A 12,594-nucleotide genomic window follows, 5' to 3' on the forward strand; every position below is an offset into this window, starting at 1 on the left:
TTTGAATGCCTGTCACGTAATACAGGCTGTAGTAGTTTTTTTAATTTGTTTGTTTGTTTGTTTGTTTTTAAAGCTTTTATTTATTAATTTGACAGAGAGAAATCACAAGTAGATGGAGAGGCAGCCAGAGAGAGAGAGAGAGATAGGGAAGCAGGCTCCCTGCTGAGCAGAGAGCCCGATGCGGGACTCGATCTCAGGACCCTGAGATCATGACCTGAGCCGAAGGCAGCAGCTTAAACCACTGAGCCACCCAGGCGCCCCAGGCTGTAGTAGTATTTTAAAGGGACCCTGCTTAACTGAGGCTAAATTTTGACAAAGCTCTTTCCATAAGTTTTTCAGTCAGTGAAACTATTCTAGTGTCAGCATCCCGAGAAAAGTTTTTAAATTTTACTTTGGTTTTCTACAGTTTTCACCTGAATGTGTGTACCCTTTTGTTTCCCAGGTTAAAATAGATAAGTTAACTGAAACAATGGAAGATGTTTACATATAACTATATGTGCTTTATGTTTCACTCTTTTATAACTTGAGATTTTTCTTCTGTGTGTCTTTTCCTTTTAAGGCTTCTTGCAGTGGAGATGAAAATAGATCACTTAAAGTTGACTGTGCAAATGGCATAGGGGCCCTGAAGCTGAGAGAAATGGAACACTACATCACCCAGGGGCTGTCAGTTCAGCTGTTTAATGATGGGACCAAAGGGAAACTCAATCATTTATGTGGGGCTGACTTTGTGAAAAGTCATCAGAAGCCTCCACAGGGTATGTAGAAAATTTGTTTTTAGAGCTCTTTGAAACCAATCTGATTTCCAGATGGAGGTGGCCAAGTGAGTAAAGTCATGCAACTAGTCCTGGCTGCTGCTTGAGACATCTGGGAGTCTCCTTACTTGGCAGTGCCATTCAGAACATGGTCTGCTCCCTGCCCGTAAGTACATGGCTCCTATTTTGTGTAGGAAATCTCTGGGGGTGGTAGGGAAGCAAAATCACAAATTGGTGTTTTGAAGCCATGATTCTCAAGATGGTAGCATGCATGAGAATCAGCAGGAGGGCTTATTAGTACAGATTCTTGGGCTCTGCTCTAGAGTGTCAGATTCTATAGGTCTGAGGTAGGATTTAGGTACAATAAGAACTTGCATTTCTATCAAGTGCCTAACATTCCTTAATGGTGCTGGTCTGGGACCCCGCTTTGAGAACTACTGATCTAAAGGACAGCAATAGTAAGTGGTATTTTTCACCTTATCTGAATTAGACACACTGTGGAAAGGTGATGCAACTCTGCTTAAATAGAATTATCTGTAAAATCACTATTTTCTACAGTTGGTATATTAGGAGGAAAACTGTTCTGTAGACTTTAGTTGTACTAAGAGGTGTTCTATGTTTAACTGCATTACAGATACTAAATTGTTAATGGGTGGTCTTGCTTGGCTTGCAGGTGTGTTTTGTTTGGTCTGCTGTGTTTAATTGTCGCCATTTAGAAATTACGTGATTTTACTTAAATATTGAAAATTCTGGCCTTTTTTCAAAATCAGAACATGTCCATGATCACATGGCAGTCATCGAGTGCCATGGAGTGGTCCTGCCCATTTCAGACAGGACCTGCATTCTTCAGAACGCCACAGACCTCATCCAGTCGCCTCTGTCATTTATGTTACTCTGCCTCTCTGTAAAAGCACTTAAGTTTTTAGTTTAATCCACCAGTTTGAACTCTTTTTTATTGAATTGTTTTGACCTTTACTGACACTTTGGTTCTGTCCATTCACTAAATATTAAGCTCTTCCTCTCCCTTGCTCTGGGCACTGGGATGAGAAGAACAAAGGCAAGAAAAATGGAGCTAAAATTAAATCTCTTTAAAACTCGTAGCCCATTAATACCTGAGACACGCAGAGTGTGACATACCTCAAGAAACTCAAGGCTGCCTCAATGTTGATGTTTACTAATAGACTAAAAACAACTTTATCTTGACAATAACCAGATCGCCAAGGTCCTGTAAACCTCACTTTCAGCATGCAGAAATTCTTTAGAAACTTATCTCTGATCATATTCTCTCACACCCCCATACCGGTCCCGGTGCAAACTTAAAGTATATAATCAGTCATGCCTTAATCCCAGTGCAGCTCTTTCTGATCATGGGTCCTGTCCCTGCTATAATAAAAGCACCTCTTTGTACTTTAAGATGTCTCAAGAATTCTTTCTTGACTGTTGCACTTGGTGGCCCCACATTACAAAGCTGTAGTATGAACAAAACCATAGGCCCCACTCACTTTCCTGAAGCTTGCATTATGCCCTATAGGCAGCCTTATATTTGTATTCCTCATGGAGCCTTTTTTTTTTTTTTTAATTTTCAGCATAACAGTATTCATTATTTTTGCGAGTGCTCCATGCAATCCATGCCCTCTATAATATCCACCACCTGGTACTCCGACCTCCTACCTCCCACCCCTTCAAAACCCTCAGATTGTTTTTCAAAGAGTCCATAGTCTCTCATGGTTCACCTCCCCTTCCAATTTCCCCCAACTCCCTTCTCCTCTCTATCTCCTCATGGAGTCTCTTGTTGGATTTGTCCACCTGATTTGTCCTTAGTCATGACTAAGGAACAGCAAAATTTTCTAGTAAGTTTGACATGACAGTTGCTGAGATTTTGATAACTTTATGTAAATTACACAAGCAATATTTCTCTTGCGGATTGTAATTCTTTGCTCTTAGTTACCAGTGTTTCTTGTTACTGATGGTGTGAACAAATAAAAACCACTTCTGTTAGAATTAAATAAAAACCACTTCTATTAATGGGATTGGCAGGGAGATAAACCATAAGAGACTGTTAATCCCACAAGAGAAACTGAGGGTTGCTGGTGGGTGGGGGTAGGGAGAGGGTGGTGGGGTTATGGACATTAGGGAAGATATGTGCTATAGTGAGTGCTGTGAAGTGTATAAACCTGGCGATTCACAGACTTGTACCCTTGGGGCTAATAATACATTATATGTTATTTAAAAAAACACTTCTAGTAGAAATAAAGCACATCATCTATTGCTGATTATTTTTTATATGTAAAGGACATCATAGTACTAGGATAGTTGAATTCACAAATATCTATAGCTTTCAAAAAACTATATGGGAACCTGTCTTGCCAAACCAACTGGCTTATAAAACAATTTTATTCTAGTATTATATCAAGTTTCAGCATAGAATTCTTTTCCAGTTAGCTGTGAATTTACCCTATAAAAACAAATAATAAGCCTTTATACTATTTCAAGATTAAAGATTAAGACATTGGCTTTTATTTGGAAGGATAATTTTAAGTACCATAAGGCCAGTTTTGATCATACTTTAGTGAAATATTTTTCCCTTGTAACTAATGTAAGACAAAAAACTTTTTATATGGAGGTTTATTCCCATTTCTGTGACTGAAATGCATTTTAAAATTCTGTGTGCTAGGAATGGAAATGAAGTCTAATGAAAGATGCTGTTCCTTTGATGGAGATGCAGACAGAATTGTTTATTACTACCTTGATGTAGATGGTCACTTTCATCTCATAGATGGAGACAAGATAGCAACACTAATTAGCAGTTTCCTTAAAGAGCTCCTGTTGGAGGTATGGTGGGGTGATTGACTACCCTTTAAAACAAGACTAACTGGTGACTAACAGGCATTTGGATGTCTCAGAGGCACTGTTCTTAAGGAGTTCCTTACCTCTGTGACCAGAAAATACAAAAAGATACGGTAATTTTAGTCACTTCAACATGGGGCATTTGGAACCTGAAGGTAGTACCCTTCTTCTTTATACTGGCAGTTGTGATTTGAAGCTTCATTGGTTTCCTCATAACTGACTTTAATGAGAGTTCCAGCATCACTCCCAAAGCCTCAAGTTTAAACAGAAAATCTCATCCTCTGAGAGCTGTATTTACTATGTTATAATATGCTTAGTAATGTGAGACAGGTTTATTCTGTTTTGCTCTTTTGGAAATCTCAGGCCAGCTTTATGTATAGAATGTAATGAGAAGTAATTATTATAATATGGGAAAAGGTATACTTTAAGAATACAGTACAGATTTTTATTTAAAAAACGAGAGAGCAAGAAATCACAAGCTTCTTTAGAAAAGGATTCTTAATGGAATTTAAATAATACTCAGCTAAAAGTATTTTAGCTTTTTTTCTGGCATTCATGTAAATTTTCATTTTAGGCATTTTATTGCAAAAACTAAGACACAGCTGAAACTGGGTGATGATTTTGTCATCCTTTAGAACTCTCATATGTTTGCTTTTATAGTTAGTGTCTTTACCTTTGATGGCCAGGCAATTATCATTGTTTTTATCTAGATTGGAGAAAGTTTGAATATTGGTGTTGTACAAACTGCGTATGCAAATGGAAGTTCAACACGCTATCTTGAAGAAGTTATGAAGGTATTGAACCATTTCCATTTTCTGGTAGCATCTTAATCTAAGATATTTCTGTGAGGAAAACAAGGCCCTCATGTAGGTGAATGAATGTAATACATGAAACTGAGCTGTTGTCCATTTAAGGGTAAGTAGAAGTCAAAAATAGGAAAAAAATGGTCACTGATGTGAAAAGAGAAAGAGATTCTCCTGCCTCCCTTTTAGAGCATTTCTTTTAGAAAACTTGTAAATTCTTTCTCTGCCTCCTTTATAATGACTGTAAATCTTTTTAAAGGCTAAGCAAATTTCATAGCTCAGGAATGTTTTTCATAAGGGTCTGGAGTCCCCTCATTGAAATGTGAACTTCAGGGAAGATAGCACCCCTATCTCCCAGGCCCTTGAGAGTTTCCATTTGTTAGAGCTAGGAGCCAGCCACTTAACTACTTCTTGTAGAGATATGAGAGCCTTTATTATTCTTTTGGTCAGGACTAAACACTGATTGCCAGCACAGTTATCAGGCACATTTACAAGAAACCGTGTGACAAATGGCCCCGTGGAATGAGCCCATTCAGTAGGCATAGGGACTATTGCTTTGGGGTTTCACAGTGGGGAAGACGGACTATGTTCAGGTTCTAATACAACAAGGAAAAGTGGAGATTTTGTAGCCAAGGAGCAAGGGGGGAGGGTGCCGGTAGACGGAAAGTTACTGAGCAGTCATCGGGGTCAGGGAGGATTCTGGCTAAATCTACCTTAACTCCTGAAGGCAGGCTGGGTAATTAGATGTTACCCCGGGGATGGTACAGTGTGAGGACTCTGATCAGTTATTGAGGGTAGGACATTCTTGCCGAGGAAGACAAGCCCGGGGACAGGATCTCTTGAGGCTCACAGGGAAACTTTGGTCTGAGGATATAATCTATTAGTAGTTTTGCCACCAGCTGACTGACCATCCTCTCTGTACCACACTCCCTGCTGCATGAGTGAGTGAGAGGGTCCATGGCCACAGTTAGATGTTTGCCTTTACTCTTTCTCACTAGTTAGTGTATTTTCCAACTTTTGTGTGTATCCCTTTTCAAATTTCTGCATTTTACTAGTTTTTGTTGCCTTTTCATTCTTTTTTAAGCAAGACTGGCAAGGTCAGATTCTTGTAGAATCTGGATAGGTGAGGTGAAGAAGTCCAGCAGGGGGATAAGGACTGGGAACAGTACCCACCAGGCCAGCTGTTGTTGCCTTTAGTCAGATTCTTTGAAGACAAGCTGAAAATCTGAATTTTTATGTGAACCTCTTACTTTTTAAGTCTTGGCAACTGATGCAAAATTCCAAAGAAATGGGCACACAAAATAAGATACATCTGGAGGCTGCGAGTTTGTGACCCGATTTAAATAGAAGGTTCCAGTAAACATATTTGGCCCTCCAACTGGCCCAGTTGTCTGCTTATCACAAGGATTATTCCCAGTACTTGGGTTACGTGTTTTAGTAATTTCTTACATTTCTATGGTAAAAAAGTTTTATAGGTAAGCTACCCTGTTTAAGAAACTGAACACAGTAGAAACTGTTAATCATCAGCCCATTTTCCTATGTATGAATGAAGTAATTTGAGCTCTAGCCTTTCCAGAGGTCTTTTAAATCCAGTCAAATGCTGATCTCACTTGATCTTGGTATTTGCAGTTGTGCCACTGTCAGTCTTAACCACTCTTCTCGTTCAGATCCATCCAAGACTTAGGCTGCCCAGTGTTGCTAGTCTGACCACCATAATTTAATGGGATTAGTCCTAGAAACCTCCTAATCAATCTCTTTGAACCTTCTGAGCCAGGGGGTAGCAAACAGGGGCCTGTGGACCAAATCCAGTCTGCCACGTGTTTATAGTTTTATTGGAATATAGCGATGCTCATTTGTTTCTGTATTGTCTGTGGTTGCTTTTATACTAGTGGCAGAAGTGAGCCATTGTGACTCAGATCATACAGTCTGTAAAGCCTAAAATACTTATCATCTGGCCCTTTGTAGTAAAAGCTTGTAGACCCCTACCGTAAGCCATTCTCCTGTAAGCCATTCTCCTGTAGCTGAGCTTTCTACAGTTAGATCATGTCACTCCCCAATTATAATCTTTCATTATCTTATCTGGGGGCTCTCTCTTGCTTTTTCCTTGGCTGTGGGCTCCTACAGTGCCTTCTCTCCTCCATACTAACACCACTTTGTATTTTAATTGCTTAATTGTCTGCCTCAGTAGCAAGCTCCAGGAGGTTTGTTCCCTGTTCTATCCTTAGAGAGTAGGTACATAATAAACATTTGTCCTTGAATAACTGCTGTTATCTTTCTTTTTAAATATCTCTCATAGGTACCTGTCTATTGTACTAAAACTGGTGTAAAACATTTACACCACAAGGCTCAAGAGTTTGACATTGGAGTTTATTTTGAAGCAAATGGGCATGGGACGGTAAGTCCTCCTAATCAGCTACAACCAGCTTTATCTGAACTTTTTTAGTATGATGGGGATTCTGTATCTGGATGGTAAGAGGCTATATCCCCCTTTGTTGAAATGATTGGTGTGATGGTAGAGTAAGATTATTTGGTTAACTTACTATATTCCTATGTGTTGTGAGAATGGTTTTCAGATTGATAGTGATCTTTGAGTATGAAGAGATGATTGTTTCTTAAAAAATATGCAGTTCTTTTTTTATAAGCAGATCATCTACATATTGTTTAAAATCTTTTCTTTGAACTGGCCATAGGTGGTAAAAGGAAAATTCAGTAGCTGTGGCAAACTGAAGTGTTGGAACGCTTGGGAATTAAGTTATGAACAACTAGAAATGAATGTAATTAGCAATAAGCATATAAAATTTCTAGGGTGCATTTTGTAGGTAGAATGTTTAAAAAGTTTGAGATATAGTTCACATACCTTAAAATTCTCCATCTTGAAGTTTATCATGTGGCTTTTAGCATATTCATAAAGTTTATTTTTTTTAAACATTTTTATAACTCGGCTCATTTCATAAATGGATTGGAGGTGGCTAACAGAAAATATGTTATCGAGGTCAGATTATATTCCTCCTTAATTCCGAGCTGGCTTCAGGGGCCTTGAACATAGAAAAAAAAGAAGTTCTTAGGAAATGCAGTTAAAATATAACTTCAGTGATCTAATTAATGCTGAGATTGATAAGATAGTAAATATTCTAATCTTTGGGCCATAAGGTCTCTGTTGCTGGTGTAAGGTGAGTGAGTGGGTATGGCTGTGTTCCAGCAAAAACTGATCAGAGTGTATTTTAGTTTACCAGCAAACATCTATTTCCATCAAGTGCCGACTGTAGTGTTGAGCCCTGGAAGGCACTAAAATCATGGCCAAAGAATTTTAAAATGACAGGAATCTTGAGGAGCATGATGTATATAATATCCTTGGTACTATTTGCCATAATGTGATAAATATGATCCTCTACTTTTAGTTAGCTTATATCCTTAAAATTTTTAGGACAAGAAAACTGCACTACTTATGTTGAATTACGTATTCTTCCAAGTAAAATGGATACAGATAGGCTTAAAAATCTGGTTGCACAGGACGGCTGCAGCTGGCCGAGGGGCAAACACAATGAACTCATTATGTACATTGCCTCTGCCAGGGGTATTTTCCAGCTCTTTAAATTTTGATAACCAGTTTTGTAATTTATAAATGAATCCCCCCCATCAGTAGTATCTTTTTGGGTTCTGATTTGATCTTTTTAATTTCATTCACTTTAAGGCTACCATTATTTTTCCCCTCAGTTTTTCCAGATTCATTGAGAGTTTTCAAAGTGGTTTAGCTAGGATGCCTGGGGCATGGATAGTGTTTTGTGATTTTGTGTTTTATTACAGGTACTGTTTAGTAAAGCTGCTGAAACAAAGATAAAACAACTAGCAAGAGAATTAGAAGATAAGAAAAGGAAAGCTGCTAAGATGCTTGAAAATGTTATTGACTTGATTAACCAGGTCAGAGCTGGGAAGGGGGGTGGCAGGCTCCTGGTTATTTTTAGGTTATTCAGAAGACAGAATAATATGCTGGATAAATTTTTTTAAAGATTTTGTTAGAGCGAGATCGATGGGGGGGAAAGGGCAGAGGGAGAAGCAGACTCCCAGGGAGCAGGGAGCCTAATCCCAGGATCCTGATACCATGACCTCAGGGGAAGTCAGATGCTTAACCGACCGAGACACCTAGGTGCACCTGAAAATAATTAAAGTAGCAAAGTTCTGGCAGCTTCCTTGCCACAGTGGTATATATAGTTGAGATTTACACTGAAATGTGACGATAGGACATTGATATGCTTCCCTCCTCCTGTGTTTTATGATGAAAATTATAAGGAATTGCTTCCTCCTAGAGTCAAGAGTCAGCTCTCGAGTCTCTGTTGCATCGTTGAGATTAGAGTCTACAATATTATGGCAGGGGAAGAACAAAGGGTGGGACGAGGAAAAGTGGTGGAACTAATATTTATCTTGCACATACGAGGCACTCGACATACCTCATTGTCTTATCCTTGCAGTAACAGAGGGAGGTGGGTTATTATAATTCCCATTTCATAAATGAAGAAACCAAGGGCTCAGAGTTACTAAAAGTATGGACCCATCTTCAGGTGTGTCTTTCACCACTTTACCCCCATGATGCCTTCTGTTGTCATGGTACGATATTTCAAGGGATCTAGTTATAAAGGAAATTTGAGTCATTGAATGTTAATACTGGAACCTTAAGAGTTACCCAGTCTAATTTACAATGAGGAAGATGAGAGGCAAGTTTCTCAAGAGCTAGTTTCAGCGTTCTTTGGTGTAACTCATTACGGCCTTCCATTCCCTTTTCATTTCTCCATCCACTGTAGTTCAATAATCCTATGTGGGGGCAGGAAGGAAGCATAGGATACTGTGATTGGTTATCTAGGACAGAGCATTCATATCTAAGCTTTGCTAGTGTTAAAGTACTTTCTTCCATTATGTCTTGTAGACAGCTGGTGATGCTATTTCTGACATGCTGGTGATTGAGGCAGTTTTGATCCTGAAGGGCTTGACTGTACAGCAGTGGGATGCTCTTTATACAGATCTCCCAAACAGACAGCTCAAAGTTAAGGTGGGAGCGAGATTTTAAAATTACTTCTTTTCTGAACATTAACTAAAATGTATTCTCTCCAAGCTTTACATAAAATAGTCCTTTGTTTCACATTTCATTGTGTACATATATTGCATAGAAAATGCCTTTTATCATGTTATTTTCTCACATCTTCTTCAATTGTTTGAGACGTATTCACTTTACAAACTTTAAAGAAAAAGTGATACATACGATTATTTATAATGAAGATTTTATTATGGAAAGTTTAAAACATGTAAATGGGGAGAACAAAATAATGAAACCCTCATGGGCTCAGCTTCAACAGATTTCAGCTGTTGTCCTTCACCATTCTCCATCTCCCCCTTGTTATTCTGAAGCAATCCTGATAGCCTATCATTTCAAATGAAAATTTTTCCTTGGCACAATTCTTGGTTCCTATGTACTTTCCTGGGGCTAGATGTTGCAAAGTAGGATCTGTGGGCTAGGGAGAGAATTTTTTTTTAAAAGGCATTTCATATAAATGTCTGTACAGATTTACACCAGTGTCTACATCCACCAACAGAATTTTGAAAGACAAAGGTAGACTTTGTGAAAGAAAGAGGTAGTAAAGCCCAAGTTCACACAAATGGCTACTGATTGTTCAGATTAGTTTTTGGCATATTTAGAAGATTTTTATCATGATCCTCTTACATAACAGGTTGCTACTCTCCACTTTATAAAAATACTTATGGTTATTTATTTAGTGGCTTAAGTCCTACAGTACTTACTGGCCATTATTTTAGTGGTAACTGTAGAGACAGAAGAAAAGCTGTACAACTGGTATTAATAACTAATTTTGTCAGAAATAAAAAATTGTAAAGCTTTTTATAAAAGATTGTAATGTGCGAACTTGGGAGCAGGTAGAAAGGCAGAGGAGAGGGAGGAGAGACTCTCAAGCCGACTCCATGCGGAGCTTCATGTAGAACTCGATCTCATGACCTTGAGATCACAACCCGAGCTGAGACCGAGATGCTCAATCCACTGAGCCACCCAGGGGCCCCATAACATTTCAATGCAGTTACATTCTGTGCTAATTCTGGTACCTAACTATTTGTCAGTGTTGCACCTGGGGGTACAATAAGCTGAAATGTAGATCTGTTACTATTAAAATGAAATGGCCACAGTCTTTTGGTAGGAATTGTGTTAAAGAGGTCAGGCTTCTGCAAGGAAGTGCGATACAGTGATAAATAGGACATGTTTGTGCATAGGTTGCAGACAGGCAAGTTATTAGCACCACTGATGCTGAAAGACAAGTGGTTACACCTCCGGGGCTACAGGAGGCCATCAATGACCTGGTGAAGAAGTACAAGCTTTCCCGAGCTTTTGTCCGGCCTTCTGGTACAGAAGATATAGTCCGAGTATATGCAGAAGCGGACTCGCAGGTAAGCTAGGACAGTTCTGTTGAAAAAATGTGCCGTGAAAGTCTGACAACATGGGTAGTGGGGGTGGTAGCGGGAGAAAAAACCACTTTAATAGTGTTAATGGTATCACTATGATAATTAAAGGTTTAATGTCTGAGATTTATGCAGATTTTTAGGTTCATATTAATGCAAAATTATTTTCATCAGTAGTTGAACAAAATTAGACCCACTTAGTTTATTTTCCCAAATATTTTTCTTTTGATTATTCCAGACTTCCTGAAAATGCCCTATTTCTTACTATGGCATGAGTAACTAACAGAGACTTGGTTTGCTTTATGTTGCCTGAAGTGGATTATCCTTTTCCCCCTCCTTTAAAAACATAATTGTGCTGCTTTATGAAACAACCAGCTTTGAGGTCCAAGTTTAAATTAACTGGTACCAGTAAATTAAATTTACTGGTAAGATGATTAAAATTCCTCTTTGGACGTTTTTTTATTTGAGAAAGTGAGTGCGCAAGTTGGGGGTCGAAGCTGAGGGTGGGAGACAAGCATCCGCATGGAGCTGGGTGTGGGGCTCCATCTCCCAACCCTGAGAGCGTGACCTGAACCGAAACCAAGGGTCAGACGCTCAATTGATGAGCCACCGAGGCACCCCTTTGTCTCTGGACTTTTGTTTTCTAAAATAATTACCTTTCAACAGCATTGCCTTTTGGTATTCTCCAGATGAGGGTAAAGACCTCACGGTGTGGATTTTTTAAATTTGCCCTCTTCACACACCGTCATCTTAAACGCTTGGTAACAGTGTTTGCATAGCAGAGGCAATACAGAGTGGGTTGAGTAGGCCCTCAGACGGAGGCATTTTATAAGGGAGCTGGCAGCTTTTTGGCAGAAGCCTAGGCCATCTGGGATCTTAACAATTACTTACTCTTAGGCCAGTTGTGGCCTTGCTTCTAAGGAGTAGGTTTGGTTGAATTACTGAGTTTCAGAATGATGACCAAATTAGACTATAAAATCAGTTAAGGACTCACCTGCCTTAAACAAGTGGAAAACTCAAAATCTTCTAAGAGTCTTGAAATTTGTTACTGAAAAAAAAATTTCATTTGAATATGTTAGTGAAACAAAATCAAGAAGTTCTTTCTCCTTCCCTCAGAGTTGCAAGTTACCTGATAGATGCTAGTGCCCATCTAATCTCCTTTCGTGTAATCTGCAGGAAAACGCGGATAGCCTCGCACATGCAGTGAGCCTGGCAGTATTTCAGCTGGCTGGAGGAGTTGGAGAAGCACCCCAACTAGGTCTCTGAAGACAGTTTTTATGATCATGAGAAACTGGATTTTTGAAAAGTTTTTACAAAATAGTACTGCCATTACTGTGACAGATTCAAAGACATTTGTAATCAAAATGTTTACAATGCATCTTATTAGATTGCTTCTAGAATGGATTGTTTTTCTTAAACACTACCATAGTAATTGTTTAGAAGTAGGTAAGCCTTATACTTGTTAAATTTCGTTTTTAAAAATTATCCAATTTCAGTCTCACTAATGTAAAGTACCTGGGCTTCGCTATGTGTTTCAGTTGTTAACTTTCTAATACATGCAGGGAAAATTCATGAGGGCTGCTGGAAAATTAAACCTTATTATCAGCTCCTGGGAATGCCTTTTCCATCGCTTTACGTAACCACGCCCGCTATTTTGCAGGATTCCCCACTGTTCATATGAATGGGGAGGGTGGAGAAGACTTAACACAACCAGTTCTTCCACAGCAAAATTCTTAAAT

At 38.9% G+C, this 12,594-nt stretch overlaps 1 protein-coding gene and 1 long non-coding RNA gene across 3 annotated transcripts in view; one reads left to right on the plus strand and one right to left on the minus strand.

Moving 5' to 3' along the window:
* Positions 1-12,471, plus strand: part of PGM3 (phosphoglucomutase 3) — a 24,985-nt gene extending 12,514 nt beyond the window's left edge. For both annotated transcript variants that reach the window (XM_032339174.1, XM_032339172.1), the window contains exons 6-13: positions 560-755; positions 3,427-3,584; positions 4,310-4,393; positions 6,699-6,797; positions 8,207-8,320; positions 9,321-9,443; positions 10,670-10,843; positions 12,032-12,471. In XM_032339174.1, coding sequence (XP_032195065.1) covers positions 560-755; positions 3,427-3,584; positions 4,310-4,393; positions 6,699-6,797; positions 8,207-8,320; positions 9,321-9,443; positions 10,670-10,843; positions 12,032-12,121 — 1,038 coding nt within the window. In that variant the 3' untranslated portion in view covers positions 12,122-12,471. The remainder of the gene's footprint in view (positions 1-559; positions 756-3,426; positions 3,585-4,309; positions 4,394-6,698; positions 6,798-8,206; positions 8,321-9,320; positions 9,444-10,669; positions 10,844-12,031) is intronic.
* LOC116588288 lies at positions 10,704-12,098 on the minus strand. Its single transcript, XR_004284873.1, has 3 exons — positions 11,985-12,098; positions 11,850-11,903; positions 10,704-10,859 (listed from the first exon to the last, which is right to left on the minus strand). It is a non-coding gene; the product is annotated as an uncharacterized LOC116588288 (long non-coding RNA).
* Positions 12,472-12,594: the final 123 nt, after the last annotated feature.

Source organism: Mustela erminea, chromosome 4 (assembly GCF_009829155.1).
Source record: "Mustela erminea isolate mMusErm1 chromosome 4, mMusErm1.Pri, whole genome shotgun sequence".
Classification (NCBI taxonomy): domain Eukaryota; kingdom Metazoa; phylum Chordata; class Mammalia; order Carnivora; family Mustelidae; genus Mustela; species Mustela erminea.